The sequence below is a fragment of the Pteronotus mesoamericanus genome, unplaced genomic scaffold (genome assembly GCF_021234165.1).
Source record: "Pteronotus mesoamericanus isolate MK-2021 breed Mesoamerican mustached bat unplaced genomic scaffold, CSHL_Meso_final contig_166, whole genome shotgun sequence".
Taxonomy (NCBI): domain Eukaryota; kingdom Metazoa; phylum Chordata; class Mammalia; order Chiroptera; family Mormoopidae; genus Pteronotus; species Pteronotus mesoamericanus.
In genome coordinates, this window is record NW_026555066.1 from 1,300,083 (window position 1) to 1,327,326 (window position 27,244).

Genomic DNA, 27,244 nt, shown 5'->3' on the forward strand with positions numbered 1-27,244 from the left:
GCAGCCTGGGCCAGACAGTACAGAAGGAGAGGGGCAGGAACTCATTTCTTAAGGCCCTTTAGGGAGGCCACCAATCTAGTCTCTTCTCCATTTCTGTTTCTCCTGAGATGGATACCTTTTCTTTCACAGACGTGTGTGATTGCTGCCCAATCCTTTCTCTGCCTTCATCCCTTGTCCTCTGCCCTGCAGGTGGTGGAATACTCTGATGTGATTCTGGAAGTTCTGGATGCCAGGGACCCATTGGGTTGTCGCTGCTTCCAGATGGAGGAGGCTGTGCTGCGGGCAGAAGGCAGCAAGAAGCTGGTCCTGGTCTTGAACAAGATTGGTGGGTACTGAGAAGGATTGGGTAAGGCAGGGCAGGGGCCAGGCCTTGAAAGATTAGCTCAGACCAGATCCCAAGACCCAGCAACTCACTGGTATTTCTAACAGTTGTGCAAGGTTGAATTCTTGTTCCAGTTTTTAAAAAAAAAAAGATTTTATTTGCTTATTTTTAAAGAAAGGGGAAGGGAGGAAGAGAAACATAGATGTGCAAGAAAAACATGGATTGGTTGCCTCTCACACTCCCCCCAGCCCCCAGCTAGGGACCTGGCCCGCAACCCAGGCATGTGCCCTGACTGGGAATAGAACTGGTGACCCTTTGGTTCACAGGTTGGCACTCAATCCACTGAGTCACACCAGCTGGGGCTTGTTCCAGTTTTTAAAGCCAGGAATCTGGGAGGCAGAATCATTTGTCTAAAGACATGCAGAGTGTAGTAGAAATTGGGAATGGAGGCCAAGCCTTTGTGCCTTTGAGTCCCCCTTCTTGCCATTTTGAGCCATTTGACTGTCCAACCCTGGAGAGTTTCTGTCTTCTCTAAGCTGGAACCCAAGGATTAGGGCATGGGCTCAGGAGTTATTCAGGTCTGGGTCTCATCACAGTTGACCTATTTTGTCTGTGATCTTGGACAAGTCATATCACCTGAGAGCTTCCATTTCTGTAGCTGTAAAATGGGCTGTGATTGTCCTAACCTCACAAGGTTGTTGTGAAAATTAAAAATAAAGTGCTTGGTATATGTGCGGCCAGTACCTCACAAATGGTAGTCATTTTTGTCCATGTTATTCTTGCCATTTGGTCCATACTAGAATGATCCAGAGAGGGGATGGGAAGCACGATCTTTGGGAGGCCTCTGGCACCCTGGTTTGGAACGAAGGCATCTGGGACCAAACAACTAGTTTTCCCATACTCCTTGAGGGAATAGAGGTCCTGTCTAGAAGGGCCAGCTGGTCCCCTAGAATAGAATGTCCTTTCTAACTCTAACGTTGGGACTGGACAGGGAGTGTGAGGGCCAGGGAGATATCTGTTGTCAGGAGGTGGGCCTAGCCTTGGGTATGAGTAGATGTCTCTTTGGAGTGAGCCATCAAGGTCATGTTCTCCTTACCAGTTCTATCTGTTCCCATTTTCTCCAGACCTGGTCCCCAAGAAGATAGTAGAGAAGTGGCTGGATTACCTTCGGAATGAGCTGCCAACTGTGGCTTTCAAGGCTAGCACTCAGCATCAGGTCAAAAACCTGGTAAGCTGGGCCCAAGGGGCATCTAGATTCTTTCAGGGTAGTCTGGGGCCAGGGATGGGGAATCATGAGTTGGCCTGTGGTCTCCAGCTCTTTGGTAATTGAATTGGGCCTTCAACTTTGAGCTTTTTGCTTTACTGCATGACTTAATATTAGTTTCATTCCATTCCTTCCTATATTATTACTCTTTTTATTTTTATTTTTTAATTTTAATTTTAATTTTTTCTATGTTATTACTCTTGGGGGGCATTTTTTTTTTTGAGATGTAAGGCATACATCTCAAAAATTGGGCAATAAAAATTGGAAAATATAATTTTGTTATTTTTGTTAATTTTGTTAAATTTTAAAATATACGATTATTTGTTTTTCTCTTTAAAACATCACACTACTTTCTAATTGTATCATTAACACAAATACATTTTTATTGTAAAATATTAAAGTACACTGAAACATTGGTAGTTTCTAGGGAGAGAAACTGGGTGCTGGGGACATTTTTTCAATTTTGTACCAGGTGTAAAACTTACTGATTAAAAAATAAAGCAGAAAAAATAAAAACAATTATAGATAAAGCTTAAATACCCTTTCACCAGTACCCCTAACTTCAGTCTCCTTTATCCATATATAACCAGAAGTAACCATTATCAGTATGGAAGGATCCAGATATTTTTCTGTACTTTATATATACAGGGAAGTATATATAAAGGGAAAATAAAGTTTGTGGCTATCATATGTGTCATCCTGCAGCTTGCTTTTTATTTTTTTTCTTGGAGGTCTTTTTATAGAGATCTACCTTTTGATGCTCAATAAAATTAATTCCAGTTTTTTATTGTTATAACCAGTACTTCAACACACACCCTTGTACATGTTTGTATAGGTTAGGTCTTGAGAGGTAGAGAGCCTGGGTCATAGGTTTTATGCATTTTATATTTCCTTAACACAAACAAATTGCACCCCCCACAAATGGCTGTACCATTTATCTTCCTGCCAGTGGTGTAGATGAGTGTGAGAGAGGGCTTATTTCCCTCTATGCTTGCCAACATTTGATATCATTAAACATTTTAATCTTTGCTAATCTGGAAGGCACATGATATCTCATTAAAATTTTTTAGACTTTTTGGCAAAAATGTAAGAATCCTTTGCTATCAGGTTTCTTTTCGTAGTTTTCCACTTTAAAGACATATCTCATTAACCTGTTTCTTGTTGATGGATATATAGGTTAACTTGTATTTTGCAGTGGTATGGTGGGTAAGTAAGGAAGGAGAGAGATGGAAGGGCATTCTGGACAGAGGAGATGGCATCAGGAATAAAGAGATGGAGGCTGGAATGGCCTTTTGCCCTTTGCCGGCAGGGATGACAGCCATCCTTGCTGTGCAGACAAGGGCACCAAGGCCCTGAGAAGGGAAGGAGGATTTGCTGGGCACACACCTGTAAGAGGAAGAGTTGGAAGTTCAGTCTGGCCTGTCTTGAGGCTAGGATGCCATCCTGTCCCTGCTGAGGGAAGCAAGAGATGTGTGGAGACAGAGGCAGGGACAAAGAAAACAGTGGAAAAATAGAACTTACGGGTCTCTGAGGGTAGCAGAGAAATGGCAGGTGTCCAGAGCCTGGGTGAGAAGTCTTCCACTTTGGGCTGGGGATCTCGATGATCACAGGCAAACCCTGAAATTTTCTCTGAAAGTTGAATATCTAGGCTCAGACCACATTTCCCACCTGATGCCTTTTCTGTAATATCCCTCCTTTTCTAGAATCGTTGCAGTGTGCCAGTGGAGCAGGCCTCTGAGTCACTGCTGAAGAGCAAAGCCTGCTTTGGAGCTGAAAACCTCATGAGGGTTCTGGGGAACTATTGCCGCCTTGGTGAAGTGCGCACCCACATCCGTGTTGGTGTTGTGGGTAAGGCACCTGGGGGCAGGTCATAGGGCCTAGGCTCTTCCTTGGCAAGGTGCTTCATTGGGGGAAAGGATCCTGGGAGCTTCACGGCACCTTTTTTGGGGAAGAGAGAAGCAGTTCAGGAAGTATTTCATGATTTGTAATTTGAGTCGGGGTACAAGAACACTCAGAATTACTACTGTGCACTGAGTTTTAGAACCATGGACCAAGTGCACAGGGCTAGGCTTGGAGTTGACACCATCTTATCCTACCAGAGCTGTGGGAAGGAGTGGTGAACATTTCCCTTTTACAGATGAGAACATTATGGCCCATAAATGGGAAAGGGATTTGAAGGACTCAGCTCTGTGTGACAGTGCAGAGCTGAGCCTCAAACCTGGGCCTGTATGGATCCTAGGGCACTGAGGGAAGGATGGTAAGTTTGGAATAGGGGAATGGAGAGAGACAGAGGTAGATCATCAGGGAGAGGAAGTGAAGTCAAGAAAGAAAGCTAGACATTGAGAAAAGTATGCCTGGTGTGGCTCAGTGGATTGAGTGCCGGGCCGTGAACCAGAGTTGCTGGTTTGATTCCCAGTCAGGGCTCATGCCTGGGTTGCAGGCCAGGTACCCAGTAGGGGGAGCACAAGGGGCAACCACACATTGATGTTTCTCTCCCCCTCTTTCTTCCTCACTTCCCCTCTGTTTGAAAATAAATAAAATCTTTAAAAAAAAAGAAACGAAAAAGGTATATATATATATATACTTGAATAGGCACAGAGAAGGAATTGGGAAGCCAAGTGGTGGGGTTGGTGGCCAGTGGAAAGGGGAGACAGATTTAAATGACAGAGGCATGCAGAGAGACAGAGCAGAGAGGTATGATCAGAAAGAACTACCAAATGGATATACAGACAGATGTGCATGGAATCCTGCAAGGAGAGACAGAAGTGGGCTAAAGACACCCCATGTATATGGAGAGGCAGACACCTATACATACCCAAAGAAAGAATGAGAGACAAACATAGAGATAGACAGATTTAGAGACATACATAGAAGCAGGGACAAAGATGGACACATGGAAGAACACACAGGCCCATGCACACAAACAGATCCATAAACACAAGTGCACATGTGTAAAGACATGTATACAAGTAGACCCAGAGGAGGCACCTCTGGAGACAGACCCAGGGGCAAAACACATGGAAACCAGGCCCTTCCTAAACACTCACACTAACTCTGCTTCGTTCAAGCAAGTAAAACCAAAGAGAGACACACGTGCCCAGATATACTAGGCCCTCAGACACAGCCACACACCCAGATTCACAGAGACAAATATACAGACATGTCTATGATGAGATAGATAAATATGCATAGAGAAGAGAGGGTGAGAGGAGGTAAGTAGGGAGTGGGTTTGGGAGATACAGGGAGAGAGAAAGACAATGAAATAGGTACAGAAGAGCATACGGTGAAGAGAGACACTGAGAGAATAAACGTGAGCAGAGTTGACATAGAAGGAATTACAAAGAGAGGCAGAATTGGTGGGGTGGGGAGGAAAAGAGAAAGGACAATGGCTACAATGAGAGACAGTGAGACAAACCAGCAAAGAAAGATGCTTAGATACAGAGATATACAGAGTTGTGATAGAGAGAAAGACTGAGTAGAAAAGTAAAAAATTGGAAAAAGCAGATATTTAGGATGAGAACAAATAAGGTGCATGTGCACGTGCATGCACACATGGAGAGGGAGTGGGAGAGGGCAACGTGTATAGAGGCTTCCATACACACACATGTGTATGCAGGCACATCTGTGAAAGAGCAGTAGATGTGTAACTTCTAGGACACAGAATGAGGATTATGATAATGTGAGACCCAGGGAGGGAGAAACACAAAGACATCCACAGGCCCAGAGGCGCTCACAGATGCCCAAACAGGAAAACACCGCAAGCAGACAGCCCACCCCAGTTAATTACACACCAGTACAGACAGTTTTCTGTTTCATGGACAGTTCTCTATGTGCAACCTCTGTTGGATCATGTAACAAAGGCTTTGCATTGAGCACCTTTCCCAGACTTGTTATAAGTGGGACGGGAGTGTCACTTCTGGAGAGAGACACACATTGACCCAGTGTGTTTATAAATGGAGAGGAGGGGTAAAAAGGCCATGTAGGGAGTTGCTCAGGGCGGAGGGTGGGAAGGTAAGAGACCAGGCTCTGATTTTGGCTTCCTTGTGTCCTGGTCATCGCCCCTGCCTGGGCTTCCCACACACAGGCTGGCCCAGATGTTTCCAAGGGCCCTAACTGTGCTGAACCATCTGCCACTCTTTTGTAGGCCTTCCTAATGTTGGGAAGAGCAGCCTGATCAATAGTTTGAAACGTAGCCGTGCTTGCAGCGTGGGAGCCGTTCCTGGGGTCACCAAGTAAGCACCTACTTACTCCACCACTTCCACTGACTTTATCATGCCCCCTACTCTCATGCCTTCAGCCCTTGTCCCTTTCTTTATCTTGGAGCAGCGTCTGATTCTTCCCTGGGCATGGGAGCCTCATTAATAGCCCATATTTACCTGGTACACCCTAGCTGTGGTCTGCGCACCCAGCTGTGTGGCCCCCTCCCCTGTTATCTCCTTGAAGCCTCCTAATATAACAGTCACGCAAGAACGGGCTATGAATAAGCAGCTTCACTTCCTAGGTGAAGCAACTGAGGCTGAGTCAAAAGCTGACCCATGGTCCTCTAGTTCAGTCCCCAGTGCCAGGAGCTAAACTAGACTCAGTCTCAGATCTGTAGGAACCCGGAGGCTCTGGCCCCACTTCTCTCCACCTTTATTGTACGCCATCCGCTTCTCATACCTAGACCCTCTGGAGTCTAGAGGATGCCAGACACATCTGGACTCATCAGTGTCCTGCATCTTCTGTTAATCTCTTCTCTCTTGTCCAGGTTCATGCAGGAAGTCTACCTGGACAAGTTCATCAGGCTGCTGGATGCGCCAGGCATTGTCCCAGGACCCAACTCAGAGGTGGGCACCATTCTGCGCAACTGCATCCAGGTGCAGAAGCTGGCGGACCCTGTGACCCCGGTGGAGACCATCCTGCAACGTTGCAACCTGGAGGAGGTGCGCAGGGCTCTTGCTCATGCCCTACCCGACTCCAAGGGCCTTTTGTTCTCATTCATGATTTCTTTCCTTTCTCTCTCCACCAGATTTCCAACTATTATGGTGTCTCTGGGTTCCAGACCACTGAGCACTTTCTGACTGCGGTGGCCCAGCGCTTGGGGAAGAAGAAGAAAGGAGGCATATACAGCCAGGAGGAAGCAGCCAAAGCTGTCCTGGCTGATTGGGTGAGGTGAGGAGGGGGAGGGGGAGGGGTGAGACTCCACGAAGTGGACTGAGTTGTAGCACTGTGGGTCAGGGATTAACCAACAACTCAACTTCTTGTTCAGAAGCCACTGGCCAGGTTTGGTTCTTGTCCCTCACTGTTTCTGACTTGGGAACTCATTCTCTTTGATTGGTGATTTGCTCTTTTAATGACATCACTACCAATTTCCTCCCACCTCCCGATGCAGTGGGAAGATCAGCTTCTATACACTCCCACCAGCCACCCACACTCTGCCCACCCATCTTAGTGCTGAGATTGTTAAGGAGATGACTGAAGTCTTCGACATTGAGGATACAGAGCAGGCCAACGAAGACACCATGGAATGTAAGTGAGCGCGACTGGGCTGGCCTGTGCAGCACTTGGTCTTGCCCTAGTGGAGCCACATGTGCCTGACAACAAATTCCATATTTGACCTCCCCTTTCCCTGGCCCTACTCTGGCTTTGACAAAATTGTTTAACCAGCTCCAGGCTTAATGCTTTCACCCATAGGGTGGAGAATTCTTATTTGGGTCATGGGGGTGGTTGTGAGCTCTTGGTATATAGGGAAGAAAATGAACACAGTACTGTGTACAGAGTGAGTTGTCCAGGAAATGCAAGCTTCCTTTCCCTGTCTCTCGGGACCTGGAGTGGACTGAGAGTCTTCTCTCAAAAATCCCTTCTCATGCTGCCCTAGGCCTTGCCTTAGCCACTGCATGTCCATTCCTAGATTTTCATTCTCACCTCCATCTCCGGGTGAGGCATCTGAGTCACAGAAAGGTGATATTTACTGATTGGTGCATAGTCAGTGGCAGGCAGAGGTGACCTTCAAACCAGTTCTCCTGCCCTGTTGTCAAAGATTCTGCCAGCTCAGAGTAGCTCAGTGGTTAAAAGGAGGGACTGACTGGATTCAAATCTAAGTTTTGTTTCTTATTAGGTGTGTGATGCGTGATGCTACTACACAGGTTATTTTGCTTCATGTCTCAATGACATAATTTGTAAAATGGGGACAGTAACATCTACCCATTGTTTAATTAGTAAAAACACTTAGAACAGTGCCTGGCATATATATAGTACTTTCTTGGTAAATATTAGCTGTTACTGAGCCATGTGGCTTTCAAAAACTCTATAAGAAAGTTTGTTCTCTTCAGATACTACCATCTGCAGCCCTGGCTTATGGCTCCTCCTTCCTTCTCTACCCTACCCAAGAAAGGTACCCGGTGCTCTCTGGGCCTGTCTGTGGGCACTCTGGGGTAGTAGAGAAAGCTGTGGCTGGCCTGCCTTTTAGCTTCTCTGTTTTTCTTAAGGACGAGTGGTTTTTCTTCTCCGGGCTTGTTGGTGTCCTTGGATTACAAATGAGGATAAGAGGACTTGCCTTCTTTAGAGTTTATTTCCCAAGTGGCTTCTGGCAAGTCAGCCTCCCCTTTCTGAACTTTACTTTCCTCTTCTATTAAGGGGCTGTTGGGAGGAATTCCAGCTCCTATTCTTATAATGATTCTTGGCTCTGGCTGCATATGAGGGCAAGAGGGGCAGTGTCACTGAGAATGGACTTGGACAAAACATGGAAGTCTGGGAAATTGAGAAGAGAAGGAGGTTACCAGTGAGAGTTTCCTAAAGGAATTGGCCCTACTGTTGGATCTGGAAGAGTGACTAGGGATAAAAAACCCAGGGAAGGGAATGGAAAGGAAGTTTAGAAGCAGATGTGAGGGTGATGTGGGCCCAGACAGTGGACACATTTGCGGTTTGCAAGGGAGGCCAGCTTCAGGCAAGGTGCCAGAGGAAGGGAGAGAGTGGCCTGGTCCTGGAGAGGGCATACCAGTGGTTGTCATTTACAGAGCAGCGTGTCAGGTGAGCACATTGCAGGCAGTCCTCTGCTATGACTCGTAGCAGCCCTGTGTCATAGGGCTTGTGGCATTTTCATTTTCCAGATGAGGAAGCTTAGGCTCCAAAACCAGCTCCCAGCAGGCGGGTGACCTACTGTAAAACCAATGCATTTAATCCTTTGTCCTGTGGCTTCCCAGCAGGAATGAACCTTCCCCCTTGACTCCCCTGGGCAGTGTCCACATATCCTTTCCACTGAGGCCTGACCAGGACGCTGGCAGCAGGGAGGAGCCAGGGCCCTGACAGTGGTGTTGGTTGTGTTAAAGGTTTGGCCAATGGAGAATCTGATGAGCTATTGGGTGACATGGATCCGCTCGAAATGGAGATCAAGTGGCTCCATTCTCCGATGATGAAAATAGTAGATGCTTTGGAAAATAAAACCACCGTGTGTAAGGTACTTGTCCCTTTTCTTCATGGCTACCCTCTCCTCGATCTAGGGCTCTGGGAAGTGGTCCGTCCCTTCTCCCTGATTCTTAGGAGGTCTGCCTATAATGGTGGGGAGTTGAGGGTTGTTCACTTGTTCCCTGTGGGCTCCCTGGACACCTGGTGGTTTGCATGGTTTGCATCCTTGCTAAACAATGCAGGTCCGAGGAGGAGGCATGCTCTCTCAACCAGCTTCCGCAGCCTGCTTTTAGCCCAGAAAACTAATATGCCTGTCCAGCCACCTAGTGGTTCAAGTTGCAAAGCTGGGTATCCCTGATTTTTCCTTCCTTTCAACTAGTATCTGGGATCTCATACACAGTTGGTCACCAAGTCCCATAGCGTCTTCCTCTTAAATCTCTTGAGGCGCTGTCAGCTTCTGTCTGCCTCTACCATTCCTATAACCCAAGTCTAAACTTCCAGTCCTCTCTCACCTGGACATATGTCCCATGGTTTCTTATGGCCCAGTCTTACCATGTCATCTCCCTTTCCATGGCTCCCCCTCCCTGTTCATTGCTCCCCAGAACCTAGTGGACCAAGTCAGTATGCTGTGCTCTCATTCCTGGAGGCTTTTTCAGCCTTTTCTTCTGCTAGTGCCACATCTCCTTCCTTTGTGAGGTCACACTTTAGGGGGTTTCAGACACCCACGTCTTTACTGTGATGGGAGACACATAGGCTGGGGGTGGGAGCAGAGGTTGGGAGAACATGGATCTAAGGGCCCTAACCTCCACTACTTGTGGGTCAGGGAAGCCTCTTGAAGGCTGAGGAATTCTCTGGGGAAGGGCCAGGTGGCAGTCCATGGATAGGGGCTCAGCCTGTGCTCATGCCAAGGGCCAAAAGAGTGAGACTGGAGTGTTTGGGGAAATTGCTAGTGCTTTTGGGTGGAGGCAGGGAAGGATGAACCTGGAGTCAAATCACACAAGGCTTTGAGTTTGACTTTAAACCATGGGTAATAGGAAAACCCTGAAAGTTGGTTATTTTTTTTATGGGGCAAAGAGTTTTATTTTTTTTCCATTTTTCTTATTTAAAATATTTTTTCTTATTTATCCTTTGACTAGGTAATGCGTGTACATGGTGTAAAATTTAAAAGGTACTAAAGGGTGTAGAGTGAAAAGTAAGTCTCTCTCCTGCTTTTGTCTCCCGGTCACTCTGCCTCCTCCTTGGAGGCAGTCACAATTAGCAGACTTGAGTGTCGTTTCAGAACTATTTCATCTGTATACACACATGTATACACATAAGCAGATACAGAAACCTATTTTAATTCAAGTAGTAGCATAATATTCATATTGTTCTGCACTTTGCTTATTTCACTTACAAATTCATCTTGTAGATTGTCCCACATGATTATTTAAAGAGCTGTCCTTCATTTTTGATGGCTACATTACACCTGGAAGGATTTCTTAAGCAACAAGGTCAGGTGTGTTTGTTAGAACTATTACTCTGGAAACTGGGGTAAATATCAGGTAAGAAAGAAAGGGGTCAGGTGGAGGCAGGGAGTCCAAGAAGGAAACTAACCTGCACTTTCTAAGATGATGAAGTTTGACTTCGGTTAAGATGGTACCATAGGCAGACATGGCTCACCTCTTTGCACAACCACATCAAAATTACAACTAAAATACAGAATAACCATCACTCAGGAATGTCATAAATGAAGTTGAAGGGAAGCCTGACAACTGTGGAATTAAAGTAACCACATCCATCCGGACTGGTAGGAGATGCGTGAACGTGGAATAGGCTGGTCCCACACTCATGTGGATAAAAATTTGGGAGGGATACCTCAGGAGTGAGGAGTCCCAGGCCCACACCAGGCTCCCCAGCTGAGGGTTCCAGTGCAAGGAAGGTAAGTCCGCACAACTTCTGACTGCAAAAACCAGCAGGGATTGAGTTGGTGGAAGAAACTTTTGGCGCCCCAAGCATTTCCTCTTTTAAGAGCTCACACATGGACTCGCCTACTTAGACTCACTCCCTCTGAGCTCCAGCACTGGGGAAGCAGCTTGAAAGGCACCAGTGGTATACAGGGAGAAACTGAAGTGTTTGGCATCAAGGCAAGCAGGGCAATTGTCCCTTTTCTAAACCATCCCCTCACAGAGTCAGCAAGCTGGTACCGTATCTGAGACTCCATCAACCTGGTTAACACTGTTTGACCCACCTTGGAGATCCCCAGAGAGTCCATCCCAAGCAATTTATGGGTCCACTCAAGCTGTTTTTCCACAGGAATGAATGGTCTTGGCTCATGCTTCATGACTTCCTAAGTCCTATCAAACAAGCAACAGCTGGCTTCAGTGAACCTCAGGCCAGGCACTAGCAGCAGCCAGCCAAGATTCACAGCTTGGCTTCACCTGGGAATCTCCAACCTCAGCATATCTAGCGGCCATCTCAGATTGCTTTATAGCTCAGGGAGGGTGGCCCCAGGCAAAACACAGGTTAGGAATGACCTTGGCCTGCATCACCTGGGAACCCCCAGGGCCAGTGCACCCATTGGATAGCTACAGACCACATTGGAGCACCACCACCCTGCCCCTGCACAGCTGATCCTCCATGGAGGGTGGAGGTTGGTGGTCAGTGGCCACAACCAGTCCTTGCAGTGGACTGGCCTGAGTAAATCCCTCCCATTGATCTGCCATCAGCAGCCAGGGCTCAATTACAAATACGAAGGGCACCCCTCGAGTACCCAGCTTGGGTGATAGGGGAGGCTGTGCCACTGCACCCTACAGGGCACCTACTACATTAGGCCACACTACCAAGTCATGGAGTCATAGCAGCTCTACCTAATACATAGAAACAAACACGGAGGTTGCCAAAATGAGAGAAAGAAATAGGACCCAAATGAAAGAACAGATCAAAACTCCAGAAAAAGAACTAAACAAAATGGAGGTAAGCAATCTGTCAGGTGCACAGTTGAAAACACTGGTTATGAGGATACTTAATGAACTTGGTGAAGATCTCAACAGCATAAAAAAGATCCAGTCAGAAACGACGGATATGCTTACTGAAATAAAGAACAATTTACAGGGAAGCAACAGTAGAGTGGATGAAGCCAAGAATCAAATCAATGATTTGGAGCATAAGGCAGCAAAAAACAACTGATCGGAACAAGAAGAAAGAATCCTCTGGGACAACTTGAGGAAGTCCAACATTCACATCATAGGAGTGCCACAGGAAGAAGAGAAAGAGCCAGAAATTGGAACTCTATTTGAAAACATAATGAAAGAAAACTTCTGTAATTTGGTGAAGGAAATAGACATGCAAGTCCAGGAAGCACAGAGAGTCCCAAATAATATGAACCCAAAGCGGTCCACACCAAGGCACATCTTAATTAAAATGCCAGAGGTTAAAGATAAAGAGAGAATCTTAAAAGCAGCAAGAGAAAAGAAATTAGTTACTTACAGGGAATTCCCATAAGACTTCAGCTGATTTCTCAAAAGAAACTTTGCAGGCTAGAAGAGATTCGCAGGAAATGTTCAAAGTCATATAAAGCAGGGATCTACACCAAGACTGCTCTACCCAGCAAAGCTATCATTGAGAATTGAGTGGCAGGTAGCTTCCAAAGCAAGAAAAAACTAAAGGAGTTCATCATCACCAAACCATTATTATAGGAAATGTTAAAGGGACTTATTTAAGAAAAAGATCAAAATTATGAACAATAAAATGGCAAAAAAATACAAATCTATCTGATTGAATTTAAAAAACTAAGCAAACAACAGAGACATAGAATCATGGATACGGAGAGCATTTTTTTTAAAAGATTTTATTTATTTATTTTTAGAGAGGGGATGGGAGGGAGAAAGGGAGAAAAACATCAATGTGTGGTTGCCTCTTGCACACTCCTTATTGGGATCCTGGCCTGCATCCCAAGCATGTGCCCTGACTGGGAATCGAATCAGCAACGCTTTGGTTCTCAGACTGGTTCTCAATCCACTCAGCCACACAAGCCAGGGCCAGAAAGCATTATGATGGTTGCCTGATAGGAGTTGGGAGGGGGAGAGTGGGTGAAGAGAGGAGAGGATTAAGAAGTACAAAGACGTAGTTACAGAATAGCCATGGGGATGTAAAGTATAGTGTAGGAAATGGAGTAGCCAAAGAACTTACACATATGACCCATGGACATGAACAGTGGTGGGTGGTTGTCTGAGGGAATGGGGGGTGCTGGGTAGAGGGAAGCTAAGGGGCGGAAATGGGGACAATTGTAATAGTATAATCAATAAAATATAATAAAAAATAAAGGTGAGGTTTTAAAAAAAGATGATGAAGCCTACACTGGGGCCGTGGCAGGATTTTATGCCATTCCTATTGTCACTTAGTTTCAAAGGTTCTCTTGGTGCTTTTAGGAAGATTAGTGTAAAGTTGTGTGTTTAAGGACATCCCCTGATAATATTTCTCTCTGAGTCCATAAGCCCCAGTACAAGCAGTTTTTCCTCAGGGACCTCTAGTAGTTTCCTACTACTCTATACTAAAAATGAGGTAATATGTGTGTGTACATGTATACATATGCCTGTGTTTGTGTGTGTGTACATACACATGTGCTTAGAATGGTATGTGGCACGTAGTGAAATTTCTGTTATTAGCTTTTACTACACACATGTACCTTCAGTTCCAGCTGAAGAGACACCTTTTTGGGTGCCCAGGTATGCTCTGTGTTTTTCCAGTGTTCAGTCAGGAATGACTCTCCTATCAGTAGAAGTATGTTGACCACCACCATTCCCTCAACCTCTGTCACTTATGCTGTGTCTCTGGTTGGCTCTTTCATAATCTGACTTGTAGTATTGTTGGTTGTATCCTTTTTAGCCTGACTTCTTGAAGATGAGACTGCATCTGACTCATTTCTCCAGTATGTCCCTGCACAGAGCTGGGCACAAAATAGGTATCAGAAGATATTTGTTAAATTGACTAAGACCTTGAAGGGTCACTTGAACAAAGAATCATTATAGTATCAGTTGTCACTGATCAAGTAAATCCATTTTTTCATTTTCTTTATGTGGAAGCTATGTAAGCTCCCCATTATCCACCCCCATTTGACAGATGATCAGACTTTGGCTAAGGGGTTAACTAAGTACCTGCTAGTCTGTGGTGGAGCCAGAGTTGGAGCTTAGTTCTGCATGGCTCCAGTCTCCCTGTTCTTATCTAAACCTGTTCTGCCTCCTCTGCAGAAGTCTTTGGGGGCCCAGACCTCATTGCTCTCCTTTGTCTCACCAGATTGGAGATGGAGAGCTCACTGGGTATTGCACCAATTCGAACCGTCATCAGAAGGGGTGGGCTAAGCGCAATGTGGACGACTACCCTAGGAATGTCTGCCCAGTGGACCGCCGCCCAATGATACAGAGGATCATGGAGACAGACCCCCTGCAGCAGGGCCAGGCTCTGGCATTTGCCCTGAAGAATAAGAAGAAGATGCAGAAGCGTACAGGTGGGGGCACCAGACAACACCCCTGTGCTCCAAAAAGGGCCCACCTGGGACCTTGATTAAGGGTCCTGAGTGAGCACCTCCATGTATCCAGTCCCAGGCAGGGGTTAGGGGGCAGGGATGGGTTAGGAGGCTCATCTGTAGGCACAGTGGTTCTCAAACTTGAGCATGTATTAGAACTGCCAGAGGGCTTGGTAAAACAGAGATTTCTGGGACTCATCCCCAGAATTTCCAATTGAGTAGGTTGGCCATGGGGACTGAAAATTTGTGATTCTAACTGCTTCCTAGGTAATGCTTTTGTTACTCTTCTGGGGACCACACTTGGGGAGAACACTGGCCTAGTTTGTGGTAACTACCATTTATTAGCTGCTTTATATGTAATAGGAAGCTTATAGGCCATATATAATGTTTATTCTACCAGTAGGCAGTATACTCAAAATCTAAAACATATAAAATGATATATAATAAAATGTCTCTCTCCTTCTAATCCCTTAGTCATCCATGCTATCCTCCCAGAGGTGACCAGTTAATTCCTTGTATCTCATTCCTGAGATAAGTACACAGGCAAACATCTGTATATTCTTTATTCTCCTTTTCTGTACAATTGCTGGTCTACTGAACATACAGTTTCCCACATCATTTTCCATTCAGTATATATATTAGAGATATTTCCATGTGGATTCACATGGAAATTCCTCCTTCATTTTAGTGGTGGTCTGTTGTGTGGCTGGCCCATTTATGTCTTCATGCTGTACTAGTCTTCACCAACCCAGTGCAAAAGTCTTACCCACATTTGATAAGTGAGGAAACTGAGCCATAGAGACATTAAGTGACACACTCAGGGTAAGACAACTAGTATTTAATGGAGCCAAAATGAAAACCCAGAACTGATGGGCCCCATAAGTTCTGTTCTTTGAACTAGGTTGTGTTTCTAACCATTCACTCTTGGCCTGGTTCCACACTGAGGCCTAGGAATCCTCAGATTAATTACCCTGGAACTCCTGGTCTTATTGGGGAATGGAAAGGAAAACAAGAAAACAGACATTGACAAAACAGTGATCATGAAGATACCAAAAGCACAATGAAGGAACCTAACCCAGTCTGCAGATGGTAGTGGGGTAGCTGTGAGTAGGGAAGGCTTTCCTGAGGAACAGTAGGGTATGGCTGGAGGATGGGAGGTGATAATTCAAGCTCAAAGCTCCTCTGTCCCTTTGCTCTGAGAGCCTTGAAGGTAATGACAGTGCTAGTAAGTTCAGCACAGTAAAAAGAAATTGATGTTTTGATACTAGGAAGGGATAGAAATACTTGGAGCCCAGTGAGTCTGACATTCTAAGATAGAATCTGTGTTGGGGTGATCATTTCACACATAAGACAAATGGGATCTGCCTGAGAGGTTGAGCAGTGGCTGCTTAGCAGCAGCCCACCAGTTGTTTTGTTTAATGTTGGGGGGTAAATGAGCCAGTGTGGGAGTTTGGTGCAGGTTCCTCAGGCCTCCTGTTGGCAAGCCAGCCACCAAGTGACTGCCTGTGTTTCTCCATCTGCAGATAAACTCGCCAGTAAGCTGTCTGATTCCATGATGTCTGCCCTTGACCTCTCTGGCAATGCTGATGACAGTGCTGGTGACTGATTGACTGATCCCCTCTCCAAGTGCCAGCTCCAGTAGGATGGGGGGAATACAGATGAAATAAAGTGGTTTGTTTCTCCCTGAAGCACCTGTATATTAAAAGAACCACACCTTCCCTGATACTTTTCACCATTCTTCAGGGGAAAGAAAGAGTCCCAAGTAGCTGGAACTGGCCAACCCAATATCCTTTATTTAATCCCCACTGTTTTCCAAGACAAATAAAAGCAATTATGATAACAGATCTGATGCTAACAGTTTATCCCCAACCCTGTAGGTTGGGCTGGTTGGAGGGGGGCGTCTAACTCCTCACCAAATCCTCTTGGACACCTACATATGTAGCTAGAGGCTAGGCTGCTGGTAGACCTGGTGGTCCCTGGGAGGGTGATTATTTCTTTACCAGTCCACAATAGGTCTTAATGGCAAGACATTTCTGCAGTGGGCTGCAGGTCATGTATCTTTCACCCAAGTCCACAGATCCTTACTTGAGTGGCAGTAGGGGCAGTAGGGCGAACAGTAATAACCTTTCTGTATCTGGAAGGCTCTGGGGATGGGATAGAGGGAAGGTGAGAGCACACAAGCCTGGTTGGTGCTGAAGTGTAAGCACTGCCTTGTTCACATGAAGGGAAAACGAGGTACCGATAACTTCCGGCCAAGATGGAGGCATAGGTAGATACATTTTACCTCCTCACACAACCAAAAGAAGGACAACAAATTTAAAAACAAATAACCAGGCTGCCAGAAAATCAAACTGTAGGGAAGTCCGATAACCAAGGAGTTAAAGAAGAAACATTCATCCAGACAGGTAAGGCTGGAGACCAGCAGCGGGGGCAGAGAGGATGAGTGGCAAGGCAGCAGCTGGAGGACCAGGTGGGTGAGGTGGTGGCTGGTGGTCTGGGGGGTCCCACATTGGCATGTGGATAAACCTGGAGGAACAGCTGTGGAGTGAGGCAGATGGCACAATCCAGGGTTTTAGTGTGGGAAAAGAGCCTCAAAACCTCTGGCTATAAAAATCTGTGGGGGTTGTGATGGCGGGAGAAACTCCAGCCTCACAGGAGAGTGCTGGAGAGGCCCACAGGGTCCTAGAATGTACACAAACCCACCCACCCAGGAATCAGCACTAGAAGGGCTCAATTTGCTTGTGGAGTAGCGGGGGAGGTGACTGAAAGGTGGCCAGGAGCCAAACAAGGGGCATTGTTTTCTCTTGGACCCCTCCCCCATATACAGGGTTACAATGCAGCGACCTGGGTTGCCCTGCCCTGCTGAATACCTAAGGCTCCACCCTTTCTGACATAACAGGCGTGTTGAGAAAGAAATATGGCCTAAGTGAAAGAACAGATCAAAGCTCCAAAAATAGAACTAAGCAATGAACAGATAGCAAACCTATCAGATGCACAGTTCAAAACACTGGTAATCAGGATGCTCACTGAATTGGTTGAGTATGGTTGCAAGATGGAGGCAAAAGTGAAGGCTAAGCAAAGTGAAATAAAAATTTATAGGGGCCGAAGAGTAAAGGAAAGGAAACGGATTCAAATCAACAATTGGGAGCCGAAGGAAGAGATAAACATTCAACCAGAACAGAATGAAGAAACAAAAATTCAAAAAAAATGAGAGGCTTAGAAACCTCTGGGACAACTTTAAACATTCCAGCATCCGAATCATGAGGGTGCTGGAAGAAGAGGAAGAGTGAGAAACTGAAAACTTACTTGAAAAAATAATGAAGGAAAGCTTCCTTCATCTGACACAGGAAATAGTGCAATAATCACCATTTATATTCAGAACTCATCTGGCAGAACTGAAATTATATAGTAAACATTAAATAACTCTCCCACCCCCAGCTCCTGGCAGCCATCATTCTCTATAATTTTGACTACTCTTGGTTCCTCATATAAGTGGAATAATAACATTATTTGTCCTTTTGTGCCTGGTTTATTTCATTTAGCATAATGTCCAACATGCATCAGAGTTTCATTCCTTTTTGAGGCCGAATAATATTTCATTGTAGTAGATACCATATTCTGTTTACCCATTTATTCGTTGATGGACACTTGGCCGCTTCCACCTTTTCGCTATTGTGAATAATGCTGCTTTCAGCACAGCTGTACATAAGAGTCCCTGATTTCAATTCTTTTCAGTCTATACCCACAAGCGGGATAGCGGGATTGCTGGATCATATGGTAGTTCTATTTTTACTTTTTTCTTGAGGAGCCACTATACTATTTTTTGTAGCAGTTGCACCATTTTACATTCCCACCAACAGTGCACCAGGGTTCCAGCCTCTCCCTTGCCAACACTTTTTTCTATTTTTTTAAATAGTAATCATCCTAATTGTGAAGTGACATTTCATTGTGTGTGTGTTTTTTAAGGTTTTATTTATTTACTTTTAGAGAAGGGAAGGGAAGGGAAGAAACATCAATGTGTGGTTACTTCTCACGTGCCCCCTGCTGGAGACTTGGCCTGCAACCCAGGCATGTGCCCTACACTCGGAATTGAACTGGTGACCCTTTGGCTCACAGGCCAGCGCTCAATCCACTGAGCCACACCAGCTAGGGTTCATTGCGATTTTGATTTGCACTTCCCTAATCATTAGTTATGTTGAGCATCTTTTCATGCGCTTATTGCTTGTCTGTATATCTTCTTCGAGTAATTTATTTTTGCCCATTTTTAAGTTGGGTTATTTGTTTTTTGTTGTTTAGTTGTAGAAGTCCTTCATATATTCTGCATGTTGACCTCTTATCAGATATATGATTTGTAAATATTCTCTCCCAATTTGTGAGTTGCTTTTTTAAAAATTTTGTTGATTGTCCTTTAATGCACATTTTAAAATTTTGATGTAGTACAATTTTTTCTTTTGTTGCCAGTGCTTTTACTGTCATAATCAAGAAATCATTGCCAAACCGAATATAATGAAGCTTTCCCCCTATGCTTTCTTCTAACAGTTTTATAGTTTTAGCTTTTATTTTAGGCCTGTGATCTACTTTTTTTTAAACTTTATCCATTTTTAGAGAGGGAAAGGGACAGAGACAGAGAGGGAGAGAAACGTCGATGTGAGAGAGAAAACATCCATTGTTTGCCTTTTGTATGCGACTAGAATAAACCCCACAACCCAGGTTATGTGCCCTGACCAGTATTTGAACCAGTGACCTTTTGCTTTGTGGGATGATGCCCAACCAGCTGAGTCACACTTGTCAGGGTGGTCTGTGATCTATTTTGAGATAATTTTTGAATATGGATATCCAGTTTTCACTACACTATTTTTCGATCACTGTCTCCTGAAGAGAAAAAAAAGTTTTGATAAAGTTTAATTTATCATCTTATTCTTTTATCAGTCATGCTTTTGATGTCATATATAATGGATCTTTACCTATCATAAGATTACAAAAGTTTTCCGCATTCATTTTATGAGTTTTATAGATCATACATTTAGGTCTATGACCCATTTGGGGTTGATTTTTTTGTATATTGCACAAGGTATGGATCAATGTTCATTTCTTTTAGCATATAGTTACCTAGTTGTTTTAGAAGTATGAGTTGTGAAGGCTTTTCTTTCTCTAATTCATTGCCATTGTGCTTTTGTCAAAAATCAATTGTATATATAGTCATGGGTTTATTTCCGGAACCTCTGTTCTGTTCCATTGATGTATTTGTCCTTATGCCAGTACCACAATTTTTAAAATATTTTATTTTACAATTACAGTTTATATTCAATATTATTTTGTATTAGATTCAGGTGTACAGTATTGTTTAGAAAAACATATACTTCATAAAATGTTCTCCCCAACATTTCCAGTACCGACCTGGCAATATACAAAGTTATTACAATAGTATTGACTATATTCCCTATGCTATACTTTCCTTGTCCATGACTATATATCACAATATTTTGATTATTGTAGCTTTGTAATAATTTTTGATATCAGATAGTCTTAGTCCTTCAACTTTTTTTTTTTCAGAATTGTTTCACCTCTTTGGGGGGTCTTTTGCATTTCTATGTGAATTGTAGAATCAGCTTGTCTATTTCTACAATAAACCCTGATCGGATTTTGACTGGATTGCATTGAATTTACAGATCAACGAGGGGGAGAATTGACACCTTAACAATATTGACTCTTTGACTCATGAACAAGATATATTTGTCCATTTATTTAGGCTTTCTTTAATTTTCACAGCAATATTTTATACAGGTTTTTAACATTTTCATGTTTATCTCTAAATATTTTACATTTTGAATGCTATTATAAATGGTATTAAAAAATTTTCAATTTCTAATTATTCACTGCTATTATATAAAAATACAATTCATTTCTGTATATGGATATTATAACCTGAAACTTTGATAAACTTAGTTCTGTTAATATTTTTGTAGTTTTTAAATTATATTTTATTATTTATGCTATTACAGGTGTTCCAATTCTCCCCTATGCCCCTCTCCACGAACACACCCCAACTCCCTCAGGCAATCCCCACACCATTGTCCATGTCCATGGGTCATGCATGTATGTTCTTTGGCTACACTATTCCCTATGTTGTACTTTACATCCCTATGACTATTCTTTTTTTGTTTATTTTTTTTTACTGTTCAAATACATTTGTCTCCATTTTCCTACCACCACTTTCCCCTGCCACCCCCACCCCCCCGCCCTCAATCCTTCCCCACTTTGGCTTTGTCCATGGGTGCTTTATATATGTTCTTTGATTCGACCCTTTCCCTCCTTTTTCCCGTTACCCCCTCCCTCCTTCCCTCACGTTACTGTTGGTTTGTTTTTTCTTTCAATGTTGCTGGTTATTATTTTATTGCTTGTTTGTTTTGTTGATCAGGTTATAGGTGAGATCATATGGTATTTGTCTTTCGCTGCCCCCCACATCTTATTTTGCTTAGCATAAGGCTCTCCAGTTCTATCCATGCTGTTGTGAAGGGTAGTAGATCTTTTTCTTCCTCCCTCCCTTCCTTCCTTCCTTCCTTCCTTCCTTCCTTCCTTCCTTCCTTCCTTCCTTCCTTCCTTCCTCCCTCCCTCCCTCCCTCCCTCCCTCCCTCCCTCCCTCCTTTCCTTTCTTTTTCTGCATAGTGTTCCATTGTGTAAATGTACCATAGCTTTCTGACCCACTCATTTACTGATGGGCACTTAGTTGCTTCCAGCACTTGGCTATTGTAAATTGTGCTGCTATGAACATTGGAATGCATAGGTTCATTTGAACTGGTGTTTTGGAATTTGTAGGGTATAATCCCAGCAGTGGAATTGCTGGATCAAAAGACAGTTCCATTTTTAGCCTTTTGAGGAAATTCCAAACTGTTTTCCCCAGTGGCTGCACCAGTCTGCATTCCCACTAACAGTGTACTAGGGTTCCCTTTTCTCCACACCCTTGCCAGCACCTGTTTGTTCATTTGTTTATGAGGGACATTCTGACTGGTTTGAAGTGGTATCTCATTGTGGTTTTAATTTCCATTTCTCTGATGGCTAGTGATGCTGAGCATCTTTTCATATGTCTCTGGGCCTTGTGTATGTCCTTCTTGGAGAAGTGTCTGTTCAGGTCCTTTGCCCATTTTTTAATTGGATTGTTTTTCTTCCTGGAGTGGATACATGTGAGTTCTTTATATATTTTGGAGATCAAACCCTTCTCTGAGGCATCGTTGGCAAATATATTTTCCCATACGGTTGGTTCCCTTTTCATTTTGCTGATGTTTTCTTTAGCCATGCAGAAGCTTCTTATTTTGATGAAGTCCCATTTGTTTATTCTTTCCTTTATGTCCCTTGTTCTAGGGGACATATCGGTGAAAATTTTGCTGTGTTGAATATCTGAGAGTTTCCTGCCTATGTTCTCCTTTAGGACTTTTATGGTGTCATGACTTATATTTAAGTCTTTTATCCATCTTGAGTTTATTTTTGTGTATGCTGTAAGTTTGTGGTTGAATTTCAATTTTTCGCATGTAGCTGTCCCAGTTTCCCAACACCATTTGTTGAATAAACTGTTTTATACTCCATTTTCAGCTTCGGCCCCGTTTGTCAAATATTAATTGACCATAGACACTTGGGTTTATTTCTGGGCTCTGTATTCTGTTCCTTTGCTCTATGTGCCCATGATTATTCTATAACTACCAATTTTTACATCTTTTAATTTTCCTTTTTTAAGATTTTTAAAATTTATTTATTTTTAGAGGGGAAGCAAGGGAGAAAGAGGAGGAGAAACATCAATGTGTGGTTGCCTCTTGTGTGCCCCGTATTGGGGACCTGGCCCACAACCCAGGAACTCACCCTGACTTGGAATAGAACCAGCAATCCTTTGATTTGCAGGCTGGCACTCAATCCCCTGAGCCACACCAGCCAGGGCCAATTTGTACTTCTTAATGCCTTCACTGTTTTTGCTAATCCCCCGAGTACCTCCTCATCTGGCAACCATCAAAACGTTCTCTGTGTCTATGATTCTGTTTCTGTTATGCTTGTTTATTTTGTTCCTATATTCAATTGTTGATAGGTATGTATTGCCATTTTATTGTTCATATATTTATTTTCTTCTTCTTAAAGAAGACCCTTTAACATTTCATACAATAATGGTTTGGTGGTGATGCATTCCTTTAACTTTTTCTTGTCTGGGAAGCTCTTTATCTTTTGATTCTAAATGATAGCTTTGCTAGGTAATCTTAGTTGTAGGTGCTTGCTTTTCCTCACTTTGGATATTTTTTGCCAATCCCTTCTAGCCTGCAAAGTTTCTTTTGAGAAATCAGCTGACAGTCTTATGGGAGTTCCCTTGTAGGTAAATAACTGCTTTTCTCTTGCTGCTTTTAAGATTCTCTCTTTGTATTTAACTTTTGGCATTTTAATTATGATGTGTCTTGGTGTGGGCCTCTTTGGGTTCATCTTGTTTGGGACTGTGTGCTTCATGGACTTGCATGTCTATTTCCTTCAGCAAATCAGGGAAGTTTTCTTTCATTATTTTTTCAAATAGTTTCCAGTTTCTTGCTCTCTTTTTTCTCCTTCTGGCACCCCTATCATGCAAATGTTGGTATGGTTGAAGCTGTCCCAGAGGCTCCTTGCACTATCCTCATTTTTTGGGTTCTTTTTCTTTCTTTCTTTCTTTTTTTTTTTGCTGTTCTGATTGGTTGTTTTTTGCTTTCTTATATTCCAATTTGCTGATTTGATTCTTGGCTTCATCCACTCTACTGTTGATTTTCTGTAAATTATTCTTTATTTCAATAAGTGTATCCTTTGTTTCTGCCTGGACTTTTCAATGCTGTTGAGGTCCTCACTATGTCCTTTGAGCATCCTTATAACCCATGTTTTGAACTTTGCACCTAGTATATTGCCTGTCTTCATTTTGTTAATTCTTTTTCTGGAGTTTTGTTCTGTTCTTTCCTTTGGGCCATGTTTCTTTGTCTCCTCATTTTGGAAGCCTCCCTGAGTTTGCTTTTATATGTTACATAGAGCTGCTATGACTCCATGCCTTGGTAAAGTGGCCTAATGTACTAGGTATCCTGTAGGGTTCAGTGGCACCTCTTACCCTATCACTCAAGCTGGGTACTCCAGGTGAATCCACCATGTGGGCTGTATACTCTCCTCTTGTAGTTGAGCCTTCATCACTGTTGGCATGTCCAAGGTCAGCCACTGACTATGTTCTGTCCAGGGTCACATAAGCTGTGTACTCAAGGTGCACCCACCCTGTGGGCTGTGTATACCCTCCTCTTATAGTTGAGCCTTGATTGCTGTTGGCACATCCTAGGTCAGCCACCAACTATGTTCTATCCAGGGTCACACAGCGTAAACTACAAAGCGATCTGCAGATGGCTGCTGCCTGTGCTAGGCTTGGAGGTGCTCAGTTGAGGCCAAGCTGTGAACCAAGGCCAGCTGCTGCTAGTGCCCGGGTTGGGGCAACTTAGTGAGAGGTACAGGGTTTGCTGAAGTGAGATGCTACTTGTTTGAGAGGATTTAGGAAAATCTGAATCACGTGTGAATATAAGCCGTTTGTATGGAAAAACTGCTGGTAACAGCTTGGGTGGGCCTGGGCCTCAGGGAATTACCAGGGTGGGGCAAACAGTGTGAGCCAAGTTGATGGAGTTTCAGATATAGTGCCCACCTGCTGGCTCTGTGACTCTGTTGGGGGAGGTCTCTGAAAAGAAACAGTGGTCTCTGCCAGCAGTTCCGTCCAGGAGAAATCTACCCCCTCAGGTCTCCGCTTGATGCTGGGCAATTCAGTTCCTCCCTGTGTGTCTCTGGTGCCTTTCAATCTGCTGCTGCCATGCTGGAGCTCAGAGGGAGTGAGTCCAAGTCTGTACATGGGCCCTTTAAGAAGAGTTGCTTTGGACTCCAGAAGTTTCTGTCTTTCACAGCCTCAATCCCCACTGGTTTTTACAGCCAGAAGTTATGGAGACTTATATTCCTGGCACTGGAAGCCTGGGCTGGGGGGCTGGGTGTGGCCCTGGGACCCCTTGCTCTTGAGGTATCCCGCCTCATTTTTATTGGCCACATGTGAGTGTGGAACCAGCTTGTTCTGCATCTCCGCCCCTCCTACCAGTCTTGATGTGGTTTCTTTTTCAACACTGTAGTTGTAGGACTTTGTTTCAGCTTGATTTCTGATGGTTCTGAATGATGGTTGTTCTACAGTTTAGTTATAATTTCGATGAGGTCGTGTGAGGTGTGAGCCTTGTTTACCTACGCCATCATCTTCACATTCTGTCTTTAACTATTAAGTATATTAGCTGTAGAATTTTTTGTATTCCTCTTTACCAGCATTAAGCACCAAGGTTTTTTCAGGAATGTATGTTGGATTTTCTCAGCCTTTTTTCTACATCTGTTGAGACAAGTATGATTGGTTAAGTTAGTTTTTGTTGTGAATTATATTGATTGATTATCTTTTAAAATTTTAAAAATATATCTATCTATTGGGACGAAATTGGTTAACAAGACTATATAGGTTTCAAAATATGATTCTATATTACATCTTCTATATATTGCATTGTGTTCACCAGACAGTTGTCTCTGTTCTCTCCATTCTCTTTGTTCTCTCTATTTTCTCTGTTTCCTTGTTCTCCCTTTGTTTTCTTATGTCTACCTGATTTAGTTTGTAACTTAAGGGTGAATCCTTGTCTGTCTGGATGATCTATCCATTGATATAAGTGAGGTATTAAAGTCCTCTACTATTATTGCATAATATTAAATTCTCCTTTAGGTCTGTTAATAATTGCTTTATATATTTTTGTACTCCCAGTTTAAATGTCATGTCTTCTTGATATATTGTCCCCTTTATCATTATAAGATGTCCATCTTTGGCTCTTGTTACCTTTGTCTTGAAATCTTTTTTATCTGATATAGGTACAGTTGCACTTGCTTTTCTTTGAATGACAGTTACTTGGAATAGCATCTTCCACCCCTTCACTTTGAGCCTATGTTTGTCTTTGGAGCTGAGATTGTCTCCTGAAGGCAGCATATAGTCAGGTCTTGATTTTTAATCTATTCCACTACTCTGTGCCTTTTGGTTGGTGAGTTCAGTCAATTTACATTTAGGGTGATTGTTGATATATGAGGACTCACTATAGCCATTTTATCTTTTGTTTTCTGGTTGCTCTGTATCCCCATTGTTTCTTTTCCCTTGAGTTTCTGTCTGGTAGTTTAGATTGGTGGTTTTCTATGTTTTTTTCTTCATTTCTGCTTTTTATTTTCTGAGTCTCAGTTCTGGATGTTTATTTGTCATTACCATGAGTTTTATATAAAATATCACATGGTTAAAATAGTCCTTTTTCTTCTGATTTCATCTTATCTTTATTCACCTACATACATTCAGTCTTTATCTCCTCCCTTTTTATGTTTTCTTGGTCACAAGTTACCTCTTTTTATGTTGTAGTATTGTTATAAAATTGCAGTAATTACAGTTATTTTGAAACTTTCCCTTTTAATCTCTATGTTAAAATTAAGAGGTTAATAACCTGTTCTGAATAAGAGTTGCAATTTTTATCGCTTTTGACTGTATGTTACCTTACTCAAAATTTTATATACTTTCATCTTTTTGTTTCCTTTCAACATTTTTTGTAATACAGATATTGTGGTGGTAAATTCCCTGAGCTTTTCTTTGGGAAAGCTACTATTTCTTTTATTTTGATAAAGATTTTATTTTTTAGAGAGAGAGGAAAGGAGGGAGAAAGATAGAGAGAGAGAAATATCAACGTGCAAGAGAGAGATCAATGAGCTGTCTGCAACCCAGGCATGTGCCCTGGCTGGGAATTGAATCCATGACCCTTTGGTTCACAGGCCAGTGCTCAACCCGCTTAGCCACAGCAGAAATGGTAGAATGCTAGTATTTCTGCTTCACATCTAAAAGATAACTTTGTTGTATATATTATAATTAGCTGGTGGTTTCTCTCTTTCAATAATTTTTAATATATCATTCCACTTTCTCCTGGCTTGTAGAATTTTTACTGAGACATCTGATGATAATCATATGGAGTTTCCTTTGTAGTTTACTGTCTTTTTTTCCCCCCTGGATGCCTTGAGAATTGTTGTTTATCGTAAAAATTGACATACAGTGTCCAGCAAAAGTAATGCCTGCTTGAGTGTGGTTGGTAGGGTGATGATATGGGTATAATAATTTATAGTTTTAACTTGAACGTTTCATCTAAAATGTTATATAGTGTGCTTGAGTATGATATTGTAATGTTACTGAATTACATGCTTATTATTTTTAATAAAAGATTTTGTAATAAAAAAGGGGAGTTATTTGTGCCAAACCCTGTATGTAATATAATATAATGTGTTTTGGAGAAGGTCTTTATGCATTGAGATAATTAGGTGTTCTGTTAGCTTAATGTATTTGAATGTCCAACTCCTTCCCTGGGTTTGGGGAGTTCTCATCAATTATTTGTACGAATAGACACTCTGTTTCCTTCTCTCTCTTTTTTCCTTCTGGGATACCCATTATCCTTATATTACTTTTTGTAATAGAGTCAGATAGTTCCCATCGCATTCTTTTATTAAAAAAAAAAAAACCCACTTAGTTCTCTCTGTTCTTTCATCTGAATCATTTCTAGGTTTATATCTTTGAGCTTAGTAATTCACTCTTCCATCTGGTCTGCTCTATTTCCAATGCTCTATAATATATCCTTTATTTTATTTATTGAGTTCTTCAGCTCCAGAATTTGTGTTTGGTTCTTTTTTAACAGTTTCAGTCTCTCATAAGGTATTCCTTTTGTTC

General features: G+C 43.0%; 1 protein-coding gene across 3 annotated transcripts in view; it reads left to right on the plus strand.

Moving 5' to 3' along the window:
* GNL3L (G protein nucleolar 3 like) overlaps positions 1-16,304 on the plus strand; it is a 37,806-nt gene extending 21,502 nt beyond the window's left edge. For all 3 annotated transcript variants that reach the window (XM_054565733.1, XM_054565732.1, XM_054565734.1), the window contains 10 exons: positions 190-325; positions 1,447-1,550; positions 3,290-3,434; positions 5,731-5,818; positions 6,334-6,508; positions 6,595-6,737; positions 6,958-7,094; positions 8,894-9,021; positions 14,241-14,451; positions 15,993-16,304. In XM_054565733.1, coding sequence (XP_054421708.1) covers positions 190-325; positions 1,447-1,550; positions 3,290-3,434; positions 5,731-5,818; positions 6,334-6,508; positions 6,595-6,737; positions 6,958-7,094; positions 8,894-9,021; positions 14,241-14,451; positions 15,993-16,075 — 1,350 coding nt within the window. In that variant the 3' untranslated portion in view covers positions 16,076-16,304. The remainder of the gene's footprint in view (positions 1-189; positions 326-1,446; positions 1,551-3,289; positions 3,435-5,730; positions 5,819-6,333; positions 6,509-6,594; positions 6,738-6,957; positions 7,095-8,893; positions 9,022-14,240; positions 14,452-15,992) is intronic.
* The last annotated feature ends 10,940 nt before the right edge of the window (positions 16,305-27,244 follow it).